At 36.4% G+C, this 13115-nt stretch overlaps 1 protein-coding gene across 1 annotated transcript in view; it reads left to right on the forward strand.

Annotated features, from left to right (window-relative positions):
• Positions 1-8593, forward strand: part of LOC134535835 (protein jagged-1b) — a 356686-nt gene extending 348093 nt beyond the window's left edge. The window contains exons 17-19 of the mRNA XM_063375156.1: positions 1084-1419; positions 2797-2959; positions 3683-8593. Of these exons, the coding sequence (XP_063231226.1) occupies positions 1084-1419; positions 2797-2959; positions 3683-4218 (1035 nt within the window). The 3' untranslated portion in view covers positions 4219-8593. The remainder of the gene's footprint in view (positions 1-1083; positions 1420-2796; positions 2960-3682) is intronic.
• Positions 8594-13115: the final 4522 nt, after the last annotated feature.

Genomic DNA, 13115 nt, shown 5'->3' on the forward strand with positions numbered 1-13115 from the left:
GGAAATAAAATTAAATACTTAATTTATAGCTAAAAATTAAAAAGTCTTAATTAAGCATTACCATTTTATAAAATATAATTCTTTGAACATGTGCATAAATTCTTTTATACACTTGACAATTTGCGTCTAAATCTATAGTACAAATGTTTGAAATTAAGCACATGCTTGCAGCGATAAAATATCAGCAATACCATACCTCGAGATTGTTCGAGCTAAGCCACGAGTTATTATTACTCGTAAGGCTAATAAATGTAACCATGCACTCTTTGAGTATTGCCTAAAGATTTTTAATGCATCCCCATGTGAGAAACAGTATAAACCTCATTGCAAAGTACCAACCACGCTTAGAAGGATTTCTCACTTTTATGAATATTTGTTAAGATTCCTACAATATGTTTTTATGTATCGGTGTAATACAAATTATTATTTGGTATGTATGGAAAACTCAAATCTACAAAATTCTTGACGTACGCCACCGTGTTTTGGAAGTCGGATACTTTCATCATTAATTTCCAAAACTGTGGTGTTTTGCACAGTGGCGTAGCCAGGATTTGTGTATGAGGGGTGTTAAGAAGCATGCACCCCCCCCCCCCCGTAATAAAGCGGGGGGTCGGAGGGGTCCTCCACCGGGAAAATTTGGATTTTAAGGTGTAAAATAGTGCTATGTTGGCAGTTTTGGGTACTTAAATTTAAATATTGTAATGGTAAAAATTTTATTAATTTTAATATGAAATTTGTTTGAGTGATGAATAAGAAATTAATTAAAGATTTGGTGCTAAGGAGGGGGGGGGGGGGTTTAACACCTAAAACCCTCCCCCCTGGCTACGCCCCTGGTTTTGCAGGTACTGTGCATTGTAATTAGATTGCACTGTTTTAAGATCGAGAAGTCACAGTTGGAGACATTATGCGATGTGTCGGTTGCGACGTACGGGGATGCTAGAAGTCACAGTTGGAGACACTATGCGATGTATCGGTTGCGATGCGCGGGGGTGCTAGAAGTCACAGTTGAAGACACTATGTGATGTGTCGGTTGCGACGCGCGGGACGCTGGAGCTGAAGTGGGGGCGTGCGCGGGTGCTGCAGGTGTGCGTGCCGTCGCCGGGGGAGGCGTGCCTGGCCCCGCCGTGCGCGCCCTGGGGCGAGTGCCGCGACCTGCAAAGCGGCAAGCGCGTGGGCCCGCCCCTGCTGCCCGCCCCGCCCTCCTGCTGGCCCAACCAGGCGGCGCTGAGCGACGCGTGCGCGCGCCTCACGCTGCTGCTGGACCGGTCCCGGCTGGCGCGCGGGCTCAGCACCGAGGGGCTGTGCCTGCAGCTGCGCCGGCTGGCGGCCGCTCGCCAGGCCAGCGCCGGCGCCCGCAGCCGGCTGGTGCTGCTGTGCGACCTCAAGCAGGGCTCCAACGACACCGTCGAGGTCACCATGGTGAGTCGCGCCGCCGTCGCCGTTCCAGCAATCAGTACAGACAAACCCAATTTCGTTTTTTAAATGGGACATTTCCTGTTGTTATTTTCATTTTACTTTTTTTTTAATCTATTTATTAATAAAGATAGGTAGCTTATTATTCAACAAATATGACAAATTTATACGATACCTTTTTCCCGCCAAAAGAGTGTCATTTTTAACTTAAATTTAATGATGCACTTTTACAATATGTAATAATAACTTGCTATAAGTACGTGAAATGAAAATAAATTAAAAAAAGTATTTGTGTGTTTTAAAAAAATTTGTACCAACAACAAATCGTAAAAAAAATTAGTAGTTACAATTAACGAGATCAAAAAAAAGTACACTACATACATTTCAGTACAAACTTCATGCTAAATAAATTACATTCATTTAATTAAGAACAATATTAAACAGTTCATGTTTGTGATTTAAGTTAGTTTTTTAATAAAAATTATTTTTAATTTATTAATTTCAGTTGCATTTTAGTACTTCATGGTGACTTAACTTGCATTTCAATGTTAAATGGTATATTGGCATCCTCTTCAGTGTTATTTCGGTTTAATCGCAATCTACCATATACGTAATCTTGTCCCTAGCAATGAAAGATGATGATATGAGTTTGAATCACTGATGGTATGAAAGGTTAGGAGGAAACAGTGGTAACCCACAAACGCTCACCAGCTCATTGCAATATCTGCCTCGTTCCCCACTTGCGATAAATCGGGGTTTGACCCCAAGGAGACGAACCTGGATACCCTTGGCTGGAGGCAAGTGATCTGACACACAGTCAGTTATCAGACGTCATCAATGTCAATTCTTTAATGTAGCTTCTGTCAGCTCTCATTCTTAGCCTAAGCTCTGGTAAGTAAAGGAGGCATGCAATACTGATGTCTAACATAGCCACCCTGTAAACAGGCATGAGTTGTGTGTATGTGTGTATGTGGTTCATTTGTAGTATATTTGCTTCTAAATGGTCACGCTTATCTTTAGACACTTACGAAACACTGTAGTAGTTTTATCTTTTACAGTAAATTTTATGTTAATTTTACCCATTTACTATTTCAACAGTTCAGTGAAGTTACTTCTCAGTCATGTGTTCTTTTTTGATTATACATTTGACAATGCATTTCACCTCAAAATAACCTTACAGTACTATTACTATTTACAGTGAAATCTTATCACAACGCACTGAAAAAAAACTAACAGCGTTGATACTTTATACTGAAAGTTACTGAATGTTAAGCATATTTTAGGTATCTGTAAATATGTACTAAAAATTAATAAATTGTTTGAAGATAGGTTTCACTGTAGAGCAGTAACCAGTCAAACACATATGGCTGTAATTGTCTGCAGTCCACACTTTCGCCATCTGCCGGGTCAGAGGATGACCATGCCGTGACAGAAGGCATTCGAGTTCTGGGGGAGTTCATCAGCCGCAAGCAGACCAATCTGTCCGCTCTCACCTCGATCGTGGAAGTGAAGGTGGAGACAGCCCTCGTCAGTGGACAGAAGCAAGGCAAGTATTTGAAACTGCGATCATCACTGCAACTTGAAGCTGGGCAGTTTCAAACAGTGTTTTGTTCGGTAGCATGCTCATAGAAGAAAAAAAAAGTTTTATTTTATATAATATGAAAAGATTACAAACAATTTGGTCATTCAATTGCCAAATACCATGGCTGAAAGCTGTAACCTAACAATATTACAAAAATTGTTTTCTAGTTACTGCTTAATTTTTTAAATGTATGTATGTATTTTTTTTAATAAGTAGCTACTAAATGGAGAAAAATATTTAGATACATTGCACTCAATTTGTATATGTGTTAGAGTATTACTTTACTACATTTGGTATGATTTGAGGCTTTACCATTTCATCTAAGATCTATAAAATAGAATGAATTGTTTAGTCTGTTATTAGGGAATTAAAATCCATGAATGCTCACATTATTACTTCAAACATTTTTTGCTTTTAAAACTAAGTACCACATATAGGTTAAATTTCTAGGCATCATTTGGTACTTTATTACATCTTAAACAATCTCTAAAAATTCACAAAAATATTTATAATTAATGAACGGTACAATTCCATGGATACTAAACAGTAATATTTTAGCTATTCTCTTTAAATGCCACACAGTACGTACATAAAGCGCACAGTTTCCACACTGACAGAGTTAAGTGGTAGTATGTGGGTGTTCCGCCAGCACACCCACCGAGTGGAGACGTTGTGTGCTGCGCGCAGGGAACGGGTACATGATCGCTCTCATCTGCATCGTGCTGATGATCGCGGCCTGCCTGCTGCTGTGCGGGCTGTACTACTGGCACAGCACGTGGCGCAGGGGCGAGGCGCCCGGGGGCGGCGGGGGGCCCCGCTGCGACGACGAGAAGTCCAACAACCTGCAGAACGAGGAGAACCTGCGGCGCTACGTGGCCAACCCCCTCAAGGACGAGGCGCCCGCCAAGTCGGCGACCACGTCCGTGGAGAGCCTGGCCGAGACGCGCGTCAGCGTGGGGCGGCCGCTCCCGGCGGACGCCTCGGCCGAGACGCTGGAGATGACGCCCGAGCCGGACCCGGCCCCCGAGCCCAGTCCCCGCCGCTCCCGGATCCTGCTCTACAAGGCCCGCGGCCCCGACGTCAGGAACAACACGGCTGCCTTCGACGACGCTGGCGCGCACAAGGACTTCGGCAAGCGCGTCATCAACCTGAGGGTGCTGCCTCCCGTGCAGAGGACGTTGCAGCCGGCCCCGGGCGGGGAGATGCTGACCGTGATCGTGTGAGGCCGTTTTACCATTCCCGTACCTCTGTTCTGTCGTCGTGTGAATCAGGGATGAGTGCAATTCCTGCCTGTCGCAGTTTACTAGGTTTGTTTTCCCTGCGTTTAGAAAAGGTCTCGCAGCACTGCGTCGAAACAACATTGCGACATGTGAAGAAATTTGCTGAAGATGAACTAGATTGGTCCGGCCGAAGTCGAAACCTCAAATGTCCACGAGCTGCGCTGTTTTTCCCTTTGCGATAAAAAACATTGTGATCTCGACATCATAACTTATTTCAGTGCGAGGTGCTATGATTATTCTTGTGCCCCTGATTACAAAACTGAAAAGTTGATGCACTGAAACAGTTGTCACAAGACTTAATTTTAACACGTTGTGCTGATTGTAAACTATTAATTATTTACATTTTAAATATAATTAGTTCCTGACACATTCCTGTAGTTGTAACAGAGTACAGGCCTACTATGTAAAAATAACTGTTACAAAGTTCAGGTTCATATCTGAATTTGAATTATAATTCTACTTGCTTTTTCAACCTTCCATAACACAGTTTTGGAAGTAAATTGTATTAGTGTAGCATCAAAAATATATGAAGGTACCTTTTTTTTTCTGTGAGTTTCGAGTTATATGTGTGTTTCAGCAGATTCAATTCTGACTTTAAGTATAAGGTCAAGGTGAAGCTAATGTATACTGACCTACCTAATTCTCTTAAGTCTCAAGTGACAAAATGCATAGCACTCCATTCCACTGGTCCTTTTACTCTGAAAAGCTGCAAGTATGAGTTTGCTGCTGATCATAGGCAAGTTATGCTCTGAAAAATTATTACAATGCATTAAAAATATTCAGTCTTAAGCGTAAATGTGTGGCCAAGAGTCCTCAAAATCTTATAAACAAATTTTTAAATTTAGGTTTTATAACTCTTGTGGCCATTCAGTGTAAATAAAATTAATTATATTATGACAAGTCACTGTGAACATTTCTAGAAGTGACAGTCAGATCTTTTACAATTTATACTGTGTATAATACAAATAATAGTTTATTGTAAATGCTGTACATAAGAGTTAGCAGTTTACTTGTACTATAACGGAATAATTATTTATAAGTAGTTTTTGTTTTTTTGTATAGATAGTATCGACTCATTTTTTTCCTCAAATAAATGTCACAGATTGGAAAGAGTTATATTTTATGTTGAAGAAAATGAGTACAATATTGCTAAACACTTGACCTGCTGATTACAAACAGCTTACTGGGAGATGCATAGCTGTAAATAATAGTGGCTTCTGTCACAAAGGTTTATAAGGAGCTGCAAAGCACTGGCACATCAGTTTATGTAACTATTTTATGATTCACTAGTACAACGTCAACAACAGTCATGTGAAAATGTCCAGTTGATTCACAAGTTTCCCAACTTCCATAAAATATATTTCTCAATACTATCAAAACAACCTGAACAGAAAATATTTGGCACACAAGCGTACAGAATTTGGACTCTGCCAGTGTCACGCATTACCTCGCATTCACAGTTGCGAGACTTCAATGTTAGAACATGTTTCAATGCACAGTGTGAAGAAGGGGGACGAGACATCAGAATGTATAAAACTGATACAGTTGTTTGAAGTCATTTTTTGGGCTTAAATTTTTTTATTAATAGTGTGTTTATTCGTGTCATAATATACTAAAATACAGGTGCACTATAGTGGTTGGCAAACGTGAACCCAACTTTAATCAATAATCAAACTGTGCATGATTTATGCATTAGCTACGGTGTCTTAACATGTGATGCATTCTGATGATCAATGACCTACATACACAATGTGCCTTTGCCTCAAGACCAGAATTGGTCTGCAGTGTGCAAATGTTTATATAAAGTAGCATAAAAATGAAAGAAAAAAAAACATAAAAAACAGAGTAAAGTGCTATATTGGCAATTTCCATATTTCACATTAATCACACAACTCTTTCATAAAGAGTTAATGTTAAGTCTTGGCATTTGTAGTGTAGGTAACTTAACTTTATACGCGGTTGTAAAAGAGAATATATAATATTGCTGTTTGTACGAAATATACGCTAAATAAAATTACTGTATCTGTATTGTCCTGAATGTAAGATGAAAAATTGTCCCTAAATTTATTTTTAAATAATGCACGTCTGACTTATAAGCAAGCATTTCAAAAATTGCAAGAAAAACTATATATACACATACATGTCTGTTTTATCCTGAATGTCGTATATTTTCTTAAATTTTACATAAATAACATATTTGTAATATACAAATTGATGAGATGCAACTTGTAAAATAATTTGTGTATAAACTATATTTAAAGATATGTAACTATGTAACCAGCAAGTTCCCAGGAAGTACATTAGGTTATTTGCAAGCAAGTAAAACTTTTTTCTATGTTTTTAAATCTACTGTTTCAAAAATTTTTAACTTAAAAGCAACAGGTTGACTAATGAGTGAGCCAACTTGTATTCAGGACAATTCGGTACCTAAATACATATACATATGTAGTGTGTTTCACAGCTATATTAATACTGGTTCACATAAAACCCAAATGAGTGTTTCAAATTATTTTCTAAGATGAAGGTACTGTCTAAACAAAAATGTATGCTTTGTGTAATATCGCCAAATGATACTACAATATGTGCCTGTAGAGTGTTTGTGAAATTTGTGTTTTGTACAACGTCATAGAAGATTGGTACAGTGTAGGTTTTGCATACCTAGTATTAAATGTATAATCAGTTGTGTGATATAGTTATTAGTACTGAGATTTGTATTTGATGCAAAACTCCTGAAAATTAAAATTATAAAATATTGTATTATAGCCTAAATGTCTTTTGTATTAGAATATATTTTTGAAAATAAAAATTAAAGAGTATTGAATGTACGAAATGTAAATAATTATATTTTGCCTACATTGTGATAACATTTTAAACAATTCGTACTTCAAGGCTGAATGAAGTGCCTGTGTTGCATGTGCAAAACCAATTGGAACAGTACCTAACAAGTGTTAAGTGCCTTTGTGTGATCACAGTATTGACACTGTACCAGAATAAAGCTTGGATGATGGATGGTCTACTTTAATTTGTTCTGTGATGTTAGTGTCCTGATATTTTATGAGTTCTGTGGTGCATAGTATTACGTATTTACACATACTGCTAAATGTATTTAATAGTACTGATGATCATGAATTTTTTTACACATTTTGTAGCTGAAAAATTATTTTTAAGTAAATGTAATTTCAGAATTTTTCAATTTAATTTGTACAAAAAAAATTTTATGTATAGGTTTTACACTTTCGTATAGTGGGAACTAGAAGTATTGCGAGCCGGGCCCCATTTCTAAAAACATTTACCATTGTAAAAATTCTGCTGTAGGAATATATTATAAAACATCTGTCCACATAGAAAACTTATTTTTGTTGGTCAGCAAGTTTTAATAAGTTCCACTAACAGAGATTAGTGCATTGTTTCATTATATGCAGCACACTATGTTTCAGCCACCTCACCATTGTTATTATTTATTCATTTTAAAATATATTTCCATACATATCTTCATTGTGGTTTTACATACTTCCTCTATGCAAACATTTGGTCTAGAAACCAATGTTCCAACCATGGACTTAGAAATTGTCAGAGACTGCATGCTGTGACGTAGTTGAAGTCACTTTTTAACCACGCCAATGACATATTGTTCCGCCCAAAGCATTGCCGAAATGGTGTTTGATAACGTTTGATGATGGTCGGTACATATGACTCGGAATCTCCATCGTTAAAAACAGTCCCTTTATTAAACAAGAGTTATTTAAAACTGTTTCCACAATGCAAACACTACACTTCAGTCAATGTTTTGGGCGTCTAACAAGTATGGCGCAACAATTAGCCGGAAAAAAAAAAGCTTTGCTGCTTTATGCAAAAGTGCATAATAAATGTTTTATGAATAAAATACAGCCAATTTTTAATTGTAGGGCCAAAGTTAGTCAAATTTATTACCGACCTACAGTAGTACCAGACCAGTACGCTAATAATCCCCCCAAAATAAAGCCATATCTTAAACTATTATGCGCACTTCCTTTCATTATTTCTCTTAGGTCTTTACTGGCTATTGCCATTTTATTTTTAAAATAAACATCTTTATAATAATTTATACCACACAAATGAAGAGATACACCTTCCCTTATTGTCTGGCTCACACCTTACGGTCTTCACCCACGCACTGACAGCTCGCAAAACTTCTGTCCTGTACTATACCTGCCTTTGTGTTGAAACAATAAAATATATATGTCACAATGAAGGGTAACATTGTTAAATAAATATAAAAATAGTTTTTTGTACCTATGTCCAAAAGAGTTGAATTGTTTAATAAATGAACACCAATAAATTGACTTTTAATTACTTATTCATAAGTCAATTATAGGTCTATAATCCTGCACTCTTTAATTCAGCCTACTCTGCAATCAAGCTTGCATTCATATTGTTTCAAGTGGATTTGGGTGTTTGTTGAACTTGGCTGCCAATTCGCATTCCTGCACTGCCAGCATTTGTAGTTCAGAGTTTATTGTTACTGTCTGCTTTCGTTTCAGCACAGTGTTTCCTGCTTTTGGCGGGTTATATTTCACGTGTACACTTCCCTTGTTGAGTTTTTGAAGAAGAGATCTGAGTGCAGTGTGATATCACGAGACATTCTTAAACAGTAACACCTCATTTTTAAATAGCTAACATGATTAATTTTAAGAGCTGTATTGTCCCCTACTTTTTATTTGTACGCCCCAATATGTCAAAAAAAAAAATAGTAAATTTAATTAACTGAAAGACTGCTGTCATGAGGGTCTTGCAATGCTACCCCTGCCATCACCAGCCCAGAATCAACGTCCATGTGCACCGAACAGTGCTTCTTTGTTCCGCATGCGCCCTCTAGCCACCCCTTGCCTGTCGCGTCTCACTGGCTCATCTCACTCACCTCTCCGTCCCAGCACACAACACTACTCAAATTGCGCACAGATGTGCGAGGCAGGCTCAAAATGCATTGCTGCACACAACCTTACAATTTTAAGCTAATTTTAACTTATTAAAACATTCTATTATGCAAATGTAAACGAAAATCATTTAAATATATTTTGTTCTAAGAGGTTTTTCTAATGTGATTTGTATAATTTTACAATAAATTAATTTCATATTTGTTAATTTTTTTTTGTTTTGAAGCCCTTATTTTAAGAAAAACTATTTGCAATTATTTTTTAACTATACACTATATTGACTATTTCTGTACATTCAAGTCTTTGTGATGAAAATATCTAGACGACAAAATAACCCCAATCGAATTTTTTCAAGTAGTTCAGATTCTATTATAGTTTTGATATTCTAGTCATTCATGCACAATGCGCCCTTTCCTGTCCTCGTAAACCTTAAGGACACACTTCGTCATTTCCTAAGATATAATTTCTATTTTTTTTATTTTACCTAGATAATATTTTTTTTTTAAATTTTAAGTAGTAAAATTATAAGCTCTAATTTTTAGACATTTTTAATATAAAAATTATGTATTAATAACTTTAACATTTTTTTTTTCATGGACCAAAAGAATGATGTTGACTAGAATATAAGCTGCACCATGACCCACACATTCAAAGTTTAGTTAACCATGTATTATTAAAATATAAATTGTCCACTTCAGTTGACGAATAGACTTGTACAATTCTATGAACTGAATGAAGATTGTGTAGAACTATAACTCATTCAGCACTTGGACAGTATAACACAAATATTTAATGATACTGGTGCTAGGGAAACTTTGTTGAAAATAACAAGATGTTTTTCAAGAATTGGGTAAATACCCAGGTCGGTGTACAACTATGACAGAGCCTAACTTTGAGCAGAGCAGGTCTGCCATGCACAAGCCTAAAATAATAAATGAAAGGTTGAAGTCTGTCTTAAACCAGCTGTAATCTCCAAATTAGTGCAAAAAGAAGACAAGGTAACTCCAGAATGTAGTCGTAGAAAAGAAAAATTGTCTATTGCGGTTTTTTTTTGGACCAGGTACCCCCAGAATGTTTTGTGATCAATCTTGTGGTTGTGGAAAAGCCAAATTTTCAGCTGGGGTTGAGTTTTGACCAGGTAACCCCAGATTCTTTTATGGGCAATCTTGTAATTCTGGAAAAGACAAATGGTCGGTTGCTGATGTTTTCAGAACAGTTAACCCCAGACTGTTTTATGAGCAATCTTGTAGTTGTGGAAAAGCCAAATGAACAGATGCAGTTGTGTTTGGACCAGGTAATCCCAGAATGTTTTATGAGAAATTTGAAGTTGTGATAAAGCCTAATAGTTGGGTGCGATTATGTTTAGATTCTACAGAGATAATAAAGTAATAAAAGTGTAAACCCTATCCAATTCCCAATTTAAGTGAAATCAGTGATGAATTGTGTGGGTAATAAATTACAGTGTATTTAATAGCTTCTTTCTTTTTTTGTGAATTAGATGAACTGTCAACCGACCAATTCTGCTTTTCAACACTATATGGTGTTTACATATTCTTGCACCCTTCCATTTGGTGTTTCCAATGCTCCTGAGAATATTCAGGAAAAGAATGACTCAATCTTTAGTAAACTCTCTAACGTTTCAGTTTTACTTTGATGACATAGAAGCTTTCAGCGATACTGTAAAGCATTGGTGGAGCAGTGATTGAACAAGCACATTTGAATAATGCAAAATGCAAAGAAAAAATCCTCCATTAGAAGCAGAGTAATGTAATATACGTAGACCAGATATTCTCAGTTGCAGGAAAGCCACCAGATCCAGTAAGGGTTCAAACACTGTTGGCTGTAAAGGAGAGGATCTCTCTAGAGTTACGGGGATGTTTAGCCACGTAAGAATGTACATGCCCAACTTTGCCACTATGGTAGTACCTCTTCAAGAGTTATGAAAGATGAAAACTGAGTGGAACAGGCCCTCCAAATCCTTAAAAGTAAAACTGCAACAGCAGCAACTCTCATACAATTTGACTAGTCAGTACCCATTCAAGCTGATGCTTCTTAGATGGGGTTAAATTTATGCTTAATGCAGAACAATAGACCAATCGCATTTGCATCATGCAAACTGACCAAAAGTGAAGTCAATTAAACTGAAATCGAGAAGAAAATGCTAGCAGTTGAACAGACATAAAAAAAAATTGTATAATTTAGTTAATGGTTACCAAGTAAAGTTATATGCAGACCACAAACCTTTTGTCCCACTGATGCAAAAGGCTCTAAAGACCGCGACTTAAACTTTGCAAATACAATGTTACGCTGAGGAGAGGCCCAGTAAAGAGATACATGTAGCAAGCTTGCTTCACAGAAATTACTTAAAATACCCCGTTTCTGATGATACCAGCATGCTAGAAATGGTGCATGCTGTGCAGTGATCATGCTAAGGACGACTTGGCATTTCCGACACAAGGGGATCCAGTAATACAGGCCCTAGTACGTTACCACCACCACGGATGGTATAAACATGTATCTCGGGCATCTGAAAAGTGAAAAGGCTCACATTTATTGAAAATATAGGGACAACTTCTTTGTACAAGATGGCATAGTGTTATTAAAAGATGTCTGCAGTGTGTGTTAGAGTAGTAATTCCAGTAAAATTAAGAGGGAAAATGCTTAAATTGTTACATGAAGGACATTGTGGCAGAGTTAAATGCAGGCAATCAAGCCCTGTACTGGCCAGCGATTAATGATCACAATGATATATTTGTTAAAATGTCCAGAATGTGTGGTGAGAGAAGTCAGCCAACCAAACAAAAGGAGCGGCTGTGTAGCAAACCTCAACTACGGTGGGAGCAACTTTCACCATCAGGTAAGGATTTCCTGGTCATAGTAGACAAGTTTTCCCATTGGTTAGAAATCATATCCTTTTAAAAACAAAACTGCGAGCTCTGTTATAGAGGCATTTAAGAATATATTTTCTACCAAGGAAACCCTAAAACCATCTATTCAGAATTTGTACCCTTTAATTCCATTCAGCTCAAGCAATATTTGAACATATATAACAATTTTGTGGGCACAATAACTGCCGCAATTTTTTACAAATCACTACTGAAACACAAAATCTAGTAGTGAAAAAGCTCAGTCTGGTTTGTTAATGATCCTGCAAATTAACAGTGCTAATAGCAGTTCAGCCCATTATTAACATTATGTTAAATGGGCAATTTTTATATGTCTCAATTTTGGAATTTTTTTTTGAAGTTATACTTCTTTAGGCACGTTATGAAAAAATGATGAGTGGAATTTTAAGATGTGCGCATCACTGTAACATAAAATTAACAGGTTGAAGCTGCCCGCTAAACCGCTCATTAAGTCTCGAAAAAAAGCTACCAACAAAATAGAAATAGAACCTCTATTAGTTGCGCATGTTGGCACGCTCGTCGCCTCTGATCACTGTTTTCATATATTTATCCACATGTTTCTAGTTTCTGCATTCACAACATGTGTTTTAGTTTCATACAAGTGTGAAATATATATGAGCTAATAAATTATATTCAGTAGTGTTTTAACTTGAATATTTTGATTAATATTATTTACTATTTGTAAATATTATTAAAAAAAATTGTGCATATATACTTTTTCAAGTGCTCCAATATAATTGAGGTTAACTATCCGTATGTATTATTTATTGATATAAATTAAAATACTATTATTTAATACAATTAATAATAAATATTATTAAATTATTAATGTTAAATATTTATTATTGGTCATTTAATATTTACAAAACAAAGAAATAAATTTAATAAAACATTTAGTAAAAAATTTGTGATAAAAATTAAAATCGAACATCAAATTAAAATATTAATTTTTAATACTTATTATTAAATTGAATAAATAAAATATTTATAAAAATACATGAACAAGTTTAATGAAATCTTT

This window comes from Bacillus rossius, chromosome 10 (assembly GCF_032445375.1).
Source record: "Bacillus rossius redtenbacheri isolate Brsri chromosome 10, Brsri_v3, whole genome shotgun sequence".
NCBI lineage: Eukaryota > Metazoa > Arthropoda > Insecta > Phasmatodea > Bacillidae > Bacillus > Bacillus rossius.